This window comes from Carassius auratus, unplaced genomic scaffold (genome assembly GCF_003368295.1).
Source record: "Carassius auratus strain Wakin unplaced genomic scaffold, ASM336829v1 scaf_tig00217318, whole genome shotgun sequence".
Taxonomy (NCBI): domain Eukaryota; kingdom Metazoa; phylum Chordata; class Actinopteri; order Cypriniformes; family Cyprinidae; genus Carassius; species Carassius auratus.
In genome coordinates this window covers 65,833-81,406 of record NW_020528997.1, presented here as the reverse complement: position 1 = coordinate 81,406, position 15,574 = coordinate 65,833, and the positions used below count along the sequence as shown (strand labels likewise).

Genomic DNA, 15,574 nt, shown 5'->3' with positions numbered 1-15,574 from the left:
CGATCTCTGTCTACTTATTGCACTCAGCTGTCACTGGTCATTAATTATTGCACATAGCCAATTCCCCATTAGCATTGTCATTTCCCTGTGTATGTATACCCCGTCTGTTTTAGTATGTGTCACAGAGTCATTGTAGTTTTCACGACTATTCTAAGTCTTGTTCTTGACGTGTGTTTAGTGTCTGTTTATGTTTCATTGGCTATTTTGGTTTTGACCCCTGCCTGGACTGGATTTCGAATTGGATTACCCCAATAAAAACATACCTGCACTTGGATCTCTCTCTGTGTTTTCCTGTGTCCCGATCGTGACAGGAGTAGTGTCTTGGAAACCTGTTTAGAAACAGTCATTATTTAGGTCAGATTACAGTTGTTGCATGAATGACATATAGGTCACCTGAGAGCCGTAAAACACAAGCTGTTCACTCCTCCTCCTCCTCCATTCTTCTGCACAGAGTGGGAAAATAATTTCCTCAATGAGGGCCGGAATGGACTCTGGTTTCTGTTTGCAAAATCAAATACGGTTAAGAGAGAAAAACAGAGCATCTAAAACAGTCCCACGAGCCACTGGATCACATTGCTGGTTTCTATGATTGACAGAACTGTGAACCCCTGAATATGCTATGTTTACATTCAGCCAAAGCAAATGAGTTATGAAATGAATTCATGTACACATGCTAATCTTATCAAGCTCACTCTATAGAGTAAGTGCACAACACCATGATGTCATGTGCGTGTCAAAACCTCATCACTGTCAGTGACTGATTGACAGAAGCTGAAAACATGACCATTATCCAAGAAAGAGGAGCCATAAAATATGAGGCCGAAGAGTCACACACTAATTTGGTTTAAAAAGACTCATGCTAAATATGCCACACTCCTAATTCAGGTTAAAGAGATGAAATAAACATTTCACTACAGCAATGCACCTATGAACACAGTCCAGAACATCCAACAGAACCAAACATCACAGCTTCTGCACTGTGAAAATACTGGAGGAAAACTGGTCAGATGCTGCTTCAGGAGACATGATGTTTCTTAGTTATATTTGCATGACACTTACATTCATATGATAAATTAAATTTGAATGAAAGCCACACTGACATGTATGAAATTACATCAAATTTGACCAATCTATGTGGTTATGTAACAGAATGAATCATGTTTGAGCTGTGTTTGGTAGCTGTTAGACTAGTCCTGGTGGTTTATGTAACCATGATGGTGCTGCTGTGGTTTGATGAACAGAAGTGAGTGTGTTCAGAGGTGAGCGTGGCGCTGTGGGAGGGTTTGTGAGGCTCTTCTCCACTAGTTAATGTGTAATCTGAGAGCAGAATAAAGCTGCTGCTGCTGCTCGCTGCCAGTGTTTAGTCTGAGCGTCCCGGAGCAGGAACCATGAGCTACGGTCTGTTCTTCTCTGCTGAAACATGGGCTCTGCTCATACTGTTTGTGACACTTCTGTTCATGTAAGTGATGCTCTCTTCAACTGAAGAACTAGTTCTAGGTCTGGAATCTTAATAAGAATGAGTCAGTAAGTAATGAGTTTGAAGAATTACAGTCGTCTTCTGTCAAAGGTCTAACAGTTTAAAAACTCAAAGCAATCAGTAGCAAAAGCTGCTGTTGTGAATGTCATAATATCTGTCTAAAATATTCATTTGGTTCTGATGTCATTTCCAGATATGGATCCTGGCCTCATGGTGTCTTCAAGAAGTTGGGGATCCCGGGGCCCAAACCTCTGCCGTTCTTCGGAACCATGCTGGAATATAGAAAGGTGTGATATTATGTTAAACTGAGCTTTAGACACATTTGGATGTTGATGATCTCCTGATTTTCCGTCAGTCTTCAGTTCAGATCTGCTCCCTTTATTGAAGGAATGTGATGTGAATCTGGATGTTCTTCTCACAGTGTTTCTTTGGTGACTTTTTAGATTCTTCTCTAAATGTGAACACATCTGTTATTTTCAGGGGTTTCACAACTTCGATATGGAGTGTTTCAAGAAGAACGGACGAGTCTGGGGGTGAGTGTGAGACTAAACGATGAAGCCTCAGAGATCAGTCTCAAAGTAAAGAACATCTGACACAAATGAAACAGAGCTGATTCAGATGACGACACTTTGAAACTAAATGATAAATATGACTGATGGTTTGACACTGTCTTTATGAGATCATTGACAAGATTCATAAGATCTGTAATGAAGAATCAGAGCAGACAATGATGGTCATTACGCAATACTGAACTGTTAAAAAGTCATGATTATAATGAACTGAATGATTGTTCTCAATTTGATGTTAATATTGCTTGTGGTTCTGGCAGTATTTACGATGCGAGGCAGCCTGTTCTGTGCATCATGGACCTATCCATCATCAAAACCATCCTGGTTAAAGAATGCTACTCTCTCTTCACCAACAGAAGGGTAAAATCATCTTCATCTGAAATTAAATCAGCCTCGTCAAATACTGATTTGATCTGCATTGAATGTAGAGTGATGGACCTTGATGATGGTCAAAAAGGAAAAGTTATATTTGCTCACAAAGCAAGAAAATGCAGAGGTTTTGCAAGCAATTGTTTTTAGTCACCATGTCCACTTTGGGGCTCAAAAAAATACAGAGGGACTTGAGCAGAAAATTAGATTCTTTCTAATAATAATTAATCTGCATGACTGGGATGTTTTAGGGCCGCTGGAACAGTATGTGTTTGTGTTTCATCTGGGTTTGTTCTCTGAACCTGCAGAACTTCCGTCTGAACGGGCCGCTGTACGACGCCGTGTCCATCGTAGAAGACGACGACTGGAGGAGGATCCGCAGCGTCCTCTCGCCCTCCTTCACCAGCGGGAGGTTAAAGGAGGTGCGTGAGTCTGGAGTCACTCACACATACATAATAACGGCACAGAAAAACTGTCAGTCACCTGTGTGTGATGGAGATGGTTTGAGTTAATGATGATGATAATGATGATAATATACTGGCATTCCTCCCTCTAGATGTTCGGTATCATGAAGACTCACTCTCACACTCTGGTTGATAATCTGGGGAAAACAGCAACGCGAGGAGAAGCGGTGGAAATTAAAGAGTGAGACACACATTCAAGATTCTTACATAATATTACATATGGCCTGTTGTTATCTTAATAGATAAGAATAGAGTTGCAATAATATCACTGTAATTACAGACCAAAGGTGTTCAAATGGCTCAACTATAACCTACAATAACCTATACAGACTGATAATATTCATGGAGAACATTCACTATTTATAGAGAATATAGGTTATAAGTTTATCAGATGGCAATATCTCTCTGTGGTCTGAATGTGTTCAGGTTCTTCGGGGCGTACAGTATGGATGTGGTGACCAGCACAGCGTTCAGCGTCGACATCGACTCCCTCAACAACCCTAAAGACCCATTTGTGACCAACATCAAGAAAATGCTGAAGTTTGACTTTCTGAACCCTCTGTTCCTGTTCACAGGTAAACAGCTCAACTAGTTCTGTCAGTTCAATAGTGTTTAGTGTAGGAAATGTTGTGACCTTTTTCAATGTCTTCCCCAGCTTTATTTCCTTTCATCATCCCTGTCCTGGACAAAATGGATTATGCCTTTTTCCCAACATCTGTGACCGATTACTTCTACGCTGCCTTAAAGAAGATCAAGTCCGAAAGAGTGGCCAAGGACCACAAGAAGGTACGACAAACACTTCACATGAACAGACAGATGTGAGCCTTTAAATGAAGCTGTCACCAGAGCATGTTTCTCACTTCCTGCAGAAGCGAGTGGACTTCCTGCAGCTGATGGTCGACTCTCAGACAGAAGGGAAAACTGAGCATGGAAGCAGCGAGGAACACCCAGAGAAAGGTGAAGCATCTCAGAATGATCTTGTGCTGTATTTGAAGAAACATTCCTCACACAGTGTCCTGTGCAGGTCTGAGTGACCACGAGATCCTCTCACAGTCCATGATCTTCATCTTCGCCGGGTACGAGACCAGCAGCAGCACTCTGTCCTTCTTCTTCTACAATCTGGCAACCAACCCAGAGGCCATGAAGAAACTGCAGAAGGAGATCGACCAGACCTTCCCTAATAAGGTAGAGCTCAGAGAACTGAGTGAATCTGTACATGAGAAGAGTTTGAGAGGTTAAGCTCTGAACTGTGTTGAAGGCTCCGGTGGACTATGAAGGCGTCATGAACATGGAGTATCTGGATGCGGCTCTGAATGAGTCTCTGCGCCTGTTCCCCGTCGCTGGTCGACTTGAGCGGGTCTGTAAGAAAACGGTGGACATCAACGGCCTCCTTATCCCTAAAGACATGGTGGTGATGATCCCCACATATGTCCTCCACAGAGACCCAGATTATTGGAGCGACCCAGAGAGCTTCAAACCCGAGAGGTCAGAAACCACAAAACTAGAGCTAGAGAACTAGAGCCAGATAAACACAGAGTTCACACTGAAACCTAGCATCTCAGTGCTTGTGTCAATGCTTCTGCTTCATTCCCAGGTTCACTAAAGACAACAAGGAGTCGATCGACCCCTACATGTACATGCCCTTCGGTCTGGGGCCCAGGAACTGCATCGGGATGAGGTTTGCTCAGGTGACCATGAAGCTGGCCATCGTGGAGATCCTGCAGAGGTTCGACGTCTCTGTGTGTGACCAGACTCAGGTGAGCAGACGGATCCTCCACACTGTCTCACAGGATGACTGCAGTCATTCGCTCACACTCACTTTCTCTTGCTCTTCACAGGTTCCTCTGGAGCTTGGCATCAGCGGTTTCCTTTCTCCCAAAGAGCCCATTAAACTCAAGTTCAAGCCTCGGAAGGTTTCCCTCTCAGAAGATATTTGTAACAACAACACATCGTAGAGCAGCTCCTGAACCACCATTCATCTGCTGTTTGCTTCTCTTTCAGTCCGAGGAGGAGGTTTGATTGGTCTTTTAAAATAAAAGAATAGACATAGTTTGTAGTCTTCAGTGAAGAGGAGGATTCTCTGGGTCTTTCGGACTCGGACTGAGAGGCTGGACAGGTTCTCCTGTCATCTGGGACTTTCAGAGAGTGGAAATGATGATGCCATGAGATTTATATTAAGAGGTTTTTCTTTGTGATGATTGAGAAAACTGATTAAATGAGGTTAACCTTGAAAGAAATGAAATAGAAATATGAAATGAAATGAATCAAATCAATTAAAGCAGATATGTATCTGATGTGTGTGTGATGTCTATTACTGTACAACACAACCTTACATTTTACGGGATTTGGTTTAAAGAGACTCTGGTGCCTGTTTACACAATCATACAGAGTTTAAACAATAATTCAGTGTACAAAGAGAAAATTATGCTGCATTATCACCAAATATTGGATTAAATCTTTTTGATTATGAACACTACAATTGTGACTTTGTGCCATTTTGTACAAGATAAAAAAGATTTTTTTATGTAAAACCTAGTTGATAAAAAGATAGAATCCAATATTTGGTGATAATATACCATAGTGAGAGATTTATAAACTATTTTATTGTAGGATGGTCTTTTTGGACCAGGAACACTACACTACAACAACAAAGTGGGAAATAAATTCCCCCAAAATACAAAAGTAGTCCAACATTTTTTTAAAGCTGTAACAGTATGTTTTAGTTCTGGATAACATGTTGTTATGGAGCTGCTCAAACTCATTCTGTAGGATACTGGCATGATGACCTGATGTGTGGGTCAAACCTCCATCACCATCAGTCACTGACCCAGCAGGCACAGGATGTAGGCTCCAACGCTAATTCAGAAGATGCTGAATTTTGGCTGGAATACCCCCCCCCCCCTCCAAAAAAAAATCAACCATAACATAGAATACCGTGAAATGCATGGAAGTACACGTATTACCAGCTTCACTTGTTACTAACCAGTTTGACTTTGTTTTTGTGAGACGTCTACAAAAGCTATTTTTGAGAATTAACAGAGGTTTAAATGTTGATGTTTTTTTTTTGAAAATGTAAACCATTATTTTGATCAGTGTTTGCTTTAGTTGGGTAGTTTGACTCTTGACTTAGAAAGTTTGTGGTTCTTGTAATAGTTTTACAAAAACAAAATTTATTATAAAAGGAGCCATACATGCAGATGAGTTGGTATAGTTTTCATCACCATAAAGAAAACTGATTGAGGACTTTCATAATTGAACAAAAGTGGTTATTTATTATTAGTGAATTATTTTCAGCAACTACTTTCTTTCCACAGATCAGACATTTTGAATTTTCATTTTTAAATACATTTTGGGAGAAAAACCTTTCGAGACACACAGACATCAATAATAAGTATATGAATCTCAACAATGATGACATGCTTCATGCAGCAATGCATGCTGTATAAAACTCATGGCTCCCAGCATGCATTGCTGCATGAAGCATGTCACCATTATTGAGATGCATATGCTGATTGTTGATGTCTGCGTGTGTCAGCTTAGGTTAAGTTTTTTGAGCTCATGTTTGTTATAATGCTGCTGGATCTGGGTTTGAAATATGAATGTACCTAAGAAACAACATAATTGTTAGATTAAAAAAAACATCAGTGAATCAGGTTATTTCATGATGATTATAAAACCATCAACTGATAGCAGCTATCACCTGATCTCATGTCACTTTAGCTTTCTTTGATGTGCTTGACAAACACAGCCACAGTAGCCAAAAAAAACAAAATATATAATAAGATTTATGAGCCCAACTAATGGAAACACTAATCACTGTTATGGTGTTTAACTGTTATGCTGTTATGGAAATTAAACACATTAGAGTTAAACCCCGGTTAATTTTCAATGAGAGCTTTTGTAGACGTCTGACAGAAATAAAGTCAGGTTAGTAATAAATTAATCTGGTAATGTTGTTTGTGGAGTTGTTTAATCCTCCTCTGCTGAGATCTTGAGATATTTAAAATGCTGCCATGCATTTAACCCTTTGTTGCAGTGTGGTGCTTATTCCAACCAAAATTCAACGTCTGTCTTATGTCGGAGTTTGACGTCAAACAAAGTTGGGTTTAGACGTCAACCTGACTTTCATTTTCAACCAAAATATGACGTCTGACTGACGTTGGATTAGTTGGAGTCCAATGTCTTCCTGACGTCACATTGATGTACTGTGCCTGCTGGGGAGCAATAGAAGGCAGCAGCTTGAGGATTTCAGGAAACATGGACTATAATCCAACACCAGCATCTCTAAAACACACTCTTTTGAGCTACTAAACCTCGAGCAACACCTTCAATTTGCCACATTCTGATTCAATAACATTCTTGAGGATACAGTAATAAAATATAGGTCAACTCAGTGACGCCTCTATCTAGAGCTTCAAACTAACATTACAGACTCTAGAATGGAGCAGAGTCACCACAAATACATCTCCAAATCAGATCAGATCGTATGCTGCTCTTTCACAGCTGCCCAAAACAAACCCAGATCTTAAAGAGCTCATGTGTTGTGTGTTTGTGGTGGGATCGATGAGTTCAGCTCAGTTCAGCAGTGATTGTGAGTGTGTTCAGAGGTGAGCGTGTTGTTTGTGAGGCTCTTCTCCACTGGTTAATGTGTAATCTGAGAGCAGAATAAAGTGTTTCTAGTCTGAGCGTCCCGGAGCAGGAACCATGAGCTACGGTCTGTTCTTCTCTGCTGAAACATGGGCTCTGCTCATACTGTTTGTGACACTTCTGTTCATGTAAGTGATGCTCTCTTCAACTGAAGAATTAGTTCTAGTTGTATCTTCATAAAAATCCACACAGAAATCTGATAAATGTGAATCTGTTAAATTTACATATTGTGACGTTGTGTGTTAGGGAAAACACAAGGAGAGGGTAGGATCCAATTGCAAGATATGTTTAATTAACAAAAAGGGTAAATACAAAATAAACAGTCCAGGAAGACAAACGAAACAAAACAAAAGAGGGGATCGGATGGGGATCGGATGGAACTCGGAGGAACGAGAAGGTAAGGGTAGGTCTCGGGAAATGAGAACATATGACACAAAGGGTAAGGACTCCATACAAACAACAGAGAAGGACAGCTATATATAAGGAGACTAACGACAAAGAATTGTCAGCACCTGTGCGATTTAATTGGAGTGCAATTACTGTGAAGACAGGACCAGACTAGAGGAATTAAAGTGCCTATGGTGAAGTGCCTAAGGAGAAGTGAGCTCACTAGGGAACACCCAGGAAAACAGAGACTGACAGCGTGATACATATGAGATACATTGTCATATAAATCAAAAACATGGAACATAAAACTGAAATAATTTCATATATTAACATGCATATCTAGTCCATACAAATATCTATGTTTTCAATATGAATGTGTAATACATTTTGGGGCATGAATGTCATGTATTAGATATATTACAAAAGCATACAGATTTTTGGCATGCATGTTTTTTTAAATTTGCATAAAATATATATCGTTGACACTTGCAACAAACAATATCATAAATTTCAGAATATAGATATTAAAATATGTACATACCTGTATACACATTTTACTATGGGGGTTTTATATTTTGTAATATTGCTCACCTACCCAGATAATGACCAGAAGTATTAAATTTTTTTCATGTATGTGAAAATGATACAGCTTTATTGGTAACACATAGATAGTAAAAGTCTTGATACAGGATATACATGTATATGTCATATAATACATTTCTGTATGGGGATGATTCAGTAAACAGTGTCTGTGGACACACTTCGTAGCAGAAGAAAGTGATTCTCAAACACGTGACTGTTGCTGATGTCATAACATCTGTCTTAAAATATTCTGATGTAATTTCCAGATATGGATCCTGGCCTCATGGTGTCTTCAAGAAGCTGGGCATCCCGGGGCCCAAACCTCTGCCGTTCTTCGGAACCATGCTGGAATATAGAAAGGTGAGCTGTGTGTTCGAGCAAACACTGACCCATGATGAGCTCCTGAAGTTTGACTTAACTAAAGATTCATCCGCTCTAATGAATGGATGATCTCCAGCACACTTCAGCTTCGTCTCCTCTGCTCTCAGTGTCTTATCATAACCTGCTCTTTCAGGGTGTTCATCTTTTCGATGTGGAGTGTTTCGAGAAGTATGGACGAGTCTGGAGGTGAGTGTGAGACTAAATGATGTAGCTATGAAAGAATGTGATCATCTGGTTCACAAACTCAAATTATTCAATAACAATGAAATGATGAACATGTTTGAAACTCTGTGATCCTGAGAGCTTCAATGAATCACGTCTCTGGAAGTGAATAATTTATACAGTTCCACTGAATTCATGATTAGAACAGATGAGAAGCAGAAATCCTTCTTCTGAAATCAAGAATTTTTTTTTTTTTTTTGGCAGTATTTACGATGCGAGGCAGCCTGTTCTGTGCATCATGGACCTATCCATCATCAAAACCATCCTGGTTAAAGAATGCTACTCTCTCTTCACCAACAGAAGGGTAAAATCATCTTCATCTGAAATTAAATCAGCCTCGTCAAATACTGATTTGATCTGCATTGAATGTAGAGTGATGGACCTTGATGATGGTCAAAAAGGAAAGGTTATATTTGCTCACAAAGCAAGAAAATGCAGAGGTTTTGCAAGCAATTGTTTTTAGTCACCATGTCCACTTTGGGGCTCTATAAAATACAGAGGGACTTGAGCAGAAAATTAGATTCTTTCTAATAATAATAAATCTGCATGACTGGGATGTTTTAGGGCCGCTGGAACAGTATGTGTTTGTGTTTCATCTGGGTTTGTTCTCTGAACCTGCAGAACTTCCGTCTGAACGGGCCGCTGTACGACGCCGTGTCCATCGTAGAAGAAGCCGACTGGAGGAGGATCCGCAGCGTCCTCTCGCCCTCCTTCACCAGCGGGAGGTTAAAGGAGGTGCGTGAGTCTGGAGTCACTCACACATACATGTCTTCTTCTGTTTAAAAATGCCACAGATAAACCATCAGTCATCTGAGAGAGAAACCCAATAATCTGAGGAAAACAGCAACGCGAGGAGAAGCCGTAGATGTTAAAGAGTGAGTCATGGCTTCTTCTAATCTGAATAGATAATGATAATAATATGACTATATTTTAATCACCAAAGCAAAGGTACTCAAATACCTCACTAATAAGCTTTTATAACCTCTCAAATCAGAGGGGCAAGGTAACGACAGTGAAATGAACAAACATGAACAGACACTGTTGTAAAAACTGCTGGTCACTGGATTTGATTCAAGCCAGAAAACACACACATCTCTGTAGTCCGACAGACCTCACTAAACAATCACAGACCTCAGCGTGAAGCGCTGCGAGTCAGAGTGGTATCTCTGATGTTTTGACCACTAGTTCTTTGGGTTACACTTTATTTTAAGGTGTCCTTGTTATAGTGTGATTTTTAAGTACGGAGTAATATTAATTAATTGTATGTACTTATTATATGGCTAGGGTTTAGGGTTGGGGTTTTGGCTTAAGATTACTTGCATGTAATTATGCATCATTTATTATTATTATTATTATAATAGTAAGTACATGTAATGTGTAATAAGGACATCTTGAAATAAAGTGTTACCATTCTTTGCTTTTGGTGATGGTCATTAATACACCAGTCGACTGTAAAAATCACAACTAAGAGAAGAATATATTGCTCAAAGTAACTGAGCAATATCTCTCTGTGGTCCGCATGTGTTCAGGTTCTTCGGGGCGTACAGTATGGATGTGGTGACCAGTACAGCATTCAGCGTCGACATCGACTCCCTCAACAACCCTAAAGACCCATTTGTGACCAACATCAAGAAAATGCTGAAGTTTGACCTGTTCAGCCCTCTCTTCCTGACCATCGGTAAAGTCTCAACAGAACACAGAGAAATCTCTGTGGGCTGCCATATTAGAACAGTGACCAATGGTGTAGGCTACATGACGTACCAATTCATTTATCTAATTAATAGCACATTAATCACCCCATGAGGAGAGTAAAGCATTGATTTGAGATTTCAGAAACTAGTTTTAGAGAGAAACATTCTGATGCATTCAGAAACAAAGATATTCATTGAGTCACTGAATCATTCACTCACTCCATTTGATCAAATATTTAGATTTACGCACTGTAAGATGACACATAGGTCTGGCCTTATATATAATGTATTACTCATTTAACACATACTTAACACATCACCCCAAACTGAAACATACCAAATTAAAAAAAATAAAAATAGTTAAACACAAATCGACACATTCCTACTTGTGAAAGGTTATCCCATTTGATCTTGAATTGGTGGTTTTTACATCCATGCGCTGCTCAATACTGTGGCATCGATGAGAACTCACTGGTTTGTTAGTGACGAACTGCATCGTGTTGATCGTCCAGGTACAGGTTTTTAAAAAGCTAACGTATTTTGCAAACATCCTGCTTTTCAAAAATTTAATAAGAATCTTTTTGAATGTCTTCCCCAGTTTTGTTTCCTTTCATCATCCCTGTCCTGGACAAAATGAATTACACCTTCTTCCCGACATCTGTGACAGATTTCTTCTACGCTGCCTTAAAGAAGATCAAGTCCAAAAGAGTGGCCAAGGACCACAAGAAGGTACGACACTTCACACGAACAAATGTTAAATCATCTAAACCAACAACATGTATGTTTGACCCTATACCATCTAAGCTCCTAAAAGAGGTGCTTCCAGAAGTCATAGATCCTCTTCTGACTATTATTAATTCCTCATTGTCATTAGGATATGTCCCCAAAACCTTCAAACTGGCTGTTATTAAGCCTCTCATAAAAAAACCACAACTTGACCCCAAAGAACTTGTTAATTATGGACCAATCTCGAATCTCCCTTTTCTGTCCAAGATACTAGAAAAGGTGGTATCCTCACAATTATATTCCTTCTTAGAGAATAATGGTATATGTGAGGATTTCCAGTCAGGATTTAGACCGTATCATAGTACTGAGACTGCTCTCCTTAGAGTTACAAATGATCTGCTCTTATCATCTGATCGTGGGTGTATCTCTCTATTAGTTTTATTGGATCTTAGTGCTGCGTTTGACACAATTGACCACAACATTCTTTTGCATAGACTTGAACACTTTGTTGGCATCAGTGGAAGTGCATTAGCATGGTTTAAATCGTACTTATATGACCGCCATCAGTTCGTAGCAGTGAATGAAGATGTATCATATCAATCACAAGTGCAGTATGGAGTACCTCAAGGCTCAGTTCTAGGTCCGCTACTCTTCACGCTTTATATGTTACCCTTGGGAGATATCATCAGGAAACATGTTGTTAGCTTTCACTGTTACGCTGATGATACTCAGCTCTATATTTCTTTGCAGCCCGGTGAAACACACCAATTGGAAAAACTAATGGAATGCATAGTCGATATAAAAAATTGGATGACGAGTAATTTCTTACTGCTAAATTCAGAAAAAACAATGGTGTTAATTATAGGACCTAAAAACTCTGCTTGTAATAACCTAGAACACTGTCTAAGACTTGATGGTTGCTCTGTCAATTCTTCGTCATCAGTTAGGAACCTAGGTGTGCTACTTGATCGCAATATTTCCTTAGAAAGCCACGTTTCTAGCATTTGTAAAACTGCATTTTTCCATCTCAAAAATATATCTAAATTACGGCCTATGCTCTCAATGTCAAATGCAGAAATGTTAATCCATGCATTTATGACTTCAAGGTTAGACTATTGTAATGCTTTATTGGGTGGTTGTTCTGCACGCTTGGTAAACAAACTACAGCTAGTCCAAAATGCAGCAGCAAGAGTTCTTACTAGAACCAGGAAGTATGACCATATTAGCCCGGTCCTGTCCACACCGCACTGGCTCCCTATCAAACATCGTATAGATTTTAAAATATTGCTTATTACTTATAAAGCCCTGAATGGTTTAGCACCTCAGTATTTGAATGAGCTCCTTTTACATTATACTCCTCTACGTACGCTACGTTCTCAAAACTCAGGCAATTTGATAATACCTAGAATATCAAAATCAACTGCGGGCGGCAGATCCTTTTCCTATTTGGCTCCTAAACTCTGGAATAACCTACCTAACATTGTTCGGGAGGCAGACACACTCTTGCCGTTTAAATCTAGATTAAAGACCCATCTCTTTAACCTGGATTACACATAACATACTAATATGCTTTTAATATCCAAATCCGTTAAAGGATTTTTAGGCTGCATTAATTAGGTAAACCGGAACCGGAAACACTTCCCATAACACCCTATGTACTTGCTACATCATTAGAAGAATGGCATCTACGCTAATATTTGTCTGTTTCTGTCTTATTCCGAGGTCACCGTAGCCACCAAATCCAGTCTGTATCCAGACCAGAGGGTCACTGCAGTCACCCGGATCCAGTACGTATCCAGACCAGATGGTGGATCAGCACCTAGAAAGGACCTCTACATCCCTGAAAGACCAGACCAGGACAACTAGAGCCCAGATACAGATCCCCTGTAAAGACCTTGTCTCAGAGGAGCACCAGGACAAGACCACAGGAAACAGATGATTCTTCTGCACAATCTGACTTTGCTGCAGTCTGGAATTGAACTACTGGTTTCGTCTGGTCAGAGGAGAACTGGCCCCCAACTGAGCCTGGTTTCTCCCAAGGTTTTTTTCTCCATTCTGTCACCGATGGAGTTTCGGTTCCTTGCCGCTGTCGCCTCTGGCTTGCTTAGTTGGGGTCACTTCATCTACAGTGATATCATTGACTTGATTGCAAATAAATGCACAGACACTATTTAAACTGAACAGAGATGACATCACTGAATTCAATGATGAACTGCCTTTAACTATCATTTTGCATTATTGACACACTGTTTTTCTAATGAATGTTGTTCAGTGCTTTGACGCAATGTACTTTATTTAAAGCACTATATAAATAAAGGTGACGAACAGACAGATGTGAGCCTTTAAATGAAGCTGTCACCAGAGCATGTTTCTCACTTCCTGCAGAAGCGAGTGGACTTCCTGCAGCTGATGGTCGACTCTCAGACAGAAGGGAAAACTGAGCATGGAAGCAGCGAGGAACACCCAGAGAAAGGTAAAGCATCTCAGAATGATCTTGTGCTGTATTTGAAGAAACATTCCTCACACAGTGTCCTGTGCAGGTCTGAGTGACCATGAGATCCTCTCACAGTCCATGATCTTCATCTTCGCCGGGTACGAGACCAGCAGCAGCACTCTGTCCTTCTTCTTCTACAATCTGGCAACCAACCCAGAGGCCATGAAGAAACTGCAGAAGGAGATCGACCAGACCTTCCCTAATAAGGTAGAGCTCGGAGAACTGAGTGAATTTGTAGATGAGAAGAGTTTGAGAGGTTAAGCTCTGAACTGTGTTGAAGGCTCCGGTGGACTATGAAGGCGTCATGAACATGGAGTATCTGGATGCGGCTCTGAATGAGTCTCTGCGCCTGTTCCCCATCGCTGGTCGACTCGAGCGGGTCTGTAAGAAAACGGTGGACATCAACGGCCTCCTTATCCCTAAAGACATGGTGGTGATGATCCCCACATATGTCCTCCACAGAGACCCAGATTATTGGAGCGACCCAGAGAGCTTCAAACCCGAGAGGTCAGGAACCACAAAACTAGAGCTAGAGAACTAGAGCCAGATAAACACAGAGTTCACACTGAAACCTAGCATCTCAGTGCTTGTGTCAATGCTTCTGCTTCATTCCCAGGTTCACTAAAGACAACAAGGAGTCGATCGACCCCTACATGTACATGCCCTTCGGTCTGGGGCCCAGGAACTGCATCGGGATGAGGTTTGCTCAGGTGACCATGAAGCTGGCCATCGTGGAGATCCTGCAGAGGTTCGACGTCTCTGTGTGTGACCAGACTCAGGTGAGACTCCTACAGCTCACACAAAACTGTACACGCTACACAGCTCTCAGCTGATAAATCTGGATTAACATACACTGTTTCTGCCAGGTTTAAGATACATTTAAGAGTTATTTTTAAAGGTTTATAATGTCCAGTAAAGACAAGCTAAGAGATTACATTCTCTAATTGTAAATGTCTAGAGAGAAACACTATGACTTTATTAGCAACAATTTAAAGTCTGGAAACTTTAATCATTATGCACTCATTTCTTAATTTTACAAAAGACCAAGCTTAAGGCTTGAATATATCTGCTCACAAACACTAGATAGCATATGGATATTCTTGTTTTAAGAATAACTTAAGTGTAAAACTTTTCCAGTATTTATTTTACTTTCATGCATCTTGATTTAAGGACGTTTAGATATTTTAACCGGAAAACAAGAACACTGAAGAAGATATACATTCGACCGCATGATCTGAAGACATTCTGCTCTGATTTAAGAGCTTTTTAGACTTGGTGTAAGTGTGAATAAAGAGGTTTCTCAGACCTGCAGAAACGCTGTAAACATTAGCATCATGTGTTTCTGCATCGCTGCTGTGAAACAGTGACCGTTTCTCTCTACACAGACTCCTCTGGAGCTCAGCTTTAACGGCTGCTGGCTCCCACAGAGCCCATCAAACTCAAGCTGACACCGCAGATAATGAAGCATAACATCACGAGGAGCGCTCCGACGTGAACCTAGTCCTCAGACTCCTGACCTCTGGGTCCTTCTCTGAAGATGACTGAAGAACAGCCATGTTTAGGGG

General features: G+C 40.4%; 1 protein-coding gene and 1 pseudogene across 1 annotated transcript; both read left to right on the top strand.

Annotated features, from left to right (window-relative positions):
• The first annotated feature begins 1,339 nt into the window (after positions 1-1,339).
• LOC113100639 (cytochrome P450 3A30-like) lies at positions 1,340-5,173 on the top strand. Its single transcript, XM_026265266.1, has 13 exons — positions 1,340-1,459; positions 1,671-1,764; positions 1,958-2,010; positions 2,307-2,406; positions 2,724-2,837; positions 2,972-3,060; positions 3,306-3,454; positions 3,535-3,665; positions 3,749-3,836; positions 3,904-4,064; positions 4,138-4,364; positions 4,474-4,636; positions 4,718-5,173. Exons 1-13 carry the CDS (start codon positions 1,389-1,391, stop codon positions 4,832-4,834), a joined length of 1,557 nt encoding a protein of 518 aa, XP_026121051.1. The 5' UTR covers positions 1,340-1,388; the 3' UTR covers positions 4,835-5,173.
• A 2,390-nt stretch (positions 5,174-7,563) lies between these two features.
• On the top strand, positions 7,564-15,495 carry LOC113100640 (cytochrome P450 3A30-like; annotated as a pseudogene).
• Positions 15,496-15,574: the final 79 nt, after the last annotated feature.

What these genes read in the sequence shown, in the direction of transcription:
- LOC113100639 (XM_026265266.1), top strand. Translation starts at nt 1,389, where the DNA reads ATGAGCTACGGTCTGTTCTTCTCTGCTGAAACATGGGCTCTGCTCATA. An exon ending in CTCTCTTCACCAACAGAAGG is followed by an intron (nt 2,407 to 2,723) that starts GTAAAATCATCT and finishes CTGAACCTGCAG; the next exon opens with AACTTCCGTCTGAACGGGCC. An exon ending in CCCTCTGTTCCTGTTCACAG is followed by an intron (nt 3,455 to 3,534) that starts GTAAACAGCTCA and finishes TGTCTTCCCCAG; the next exon opens with CTTTATTTCCTTTCATCATC.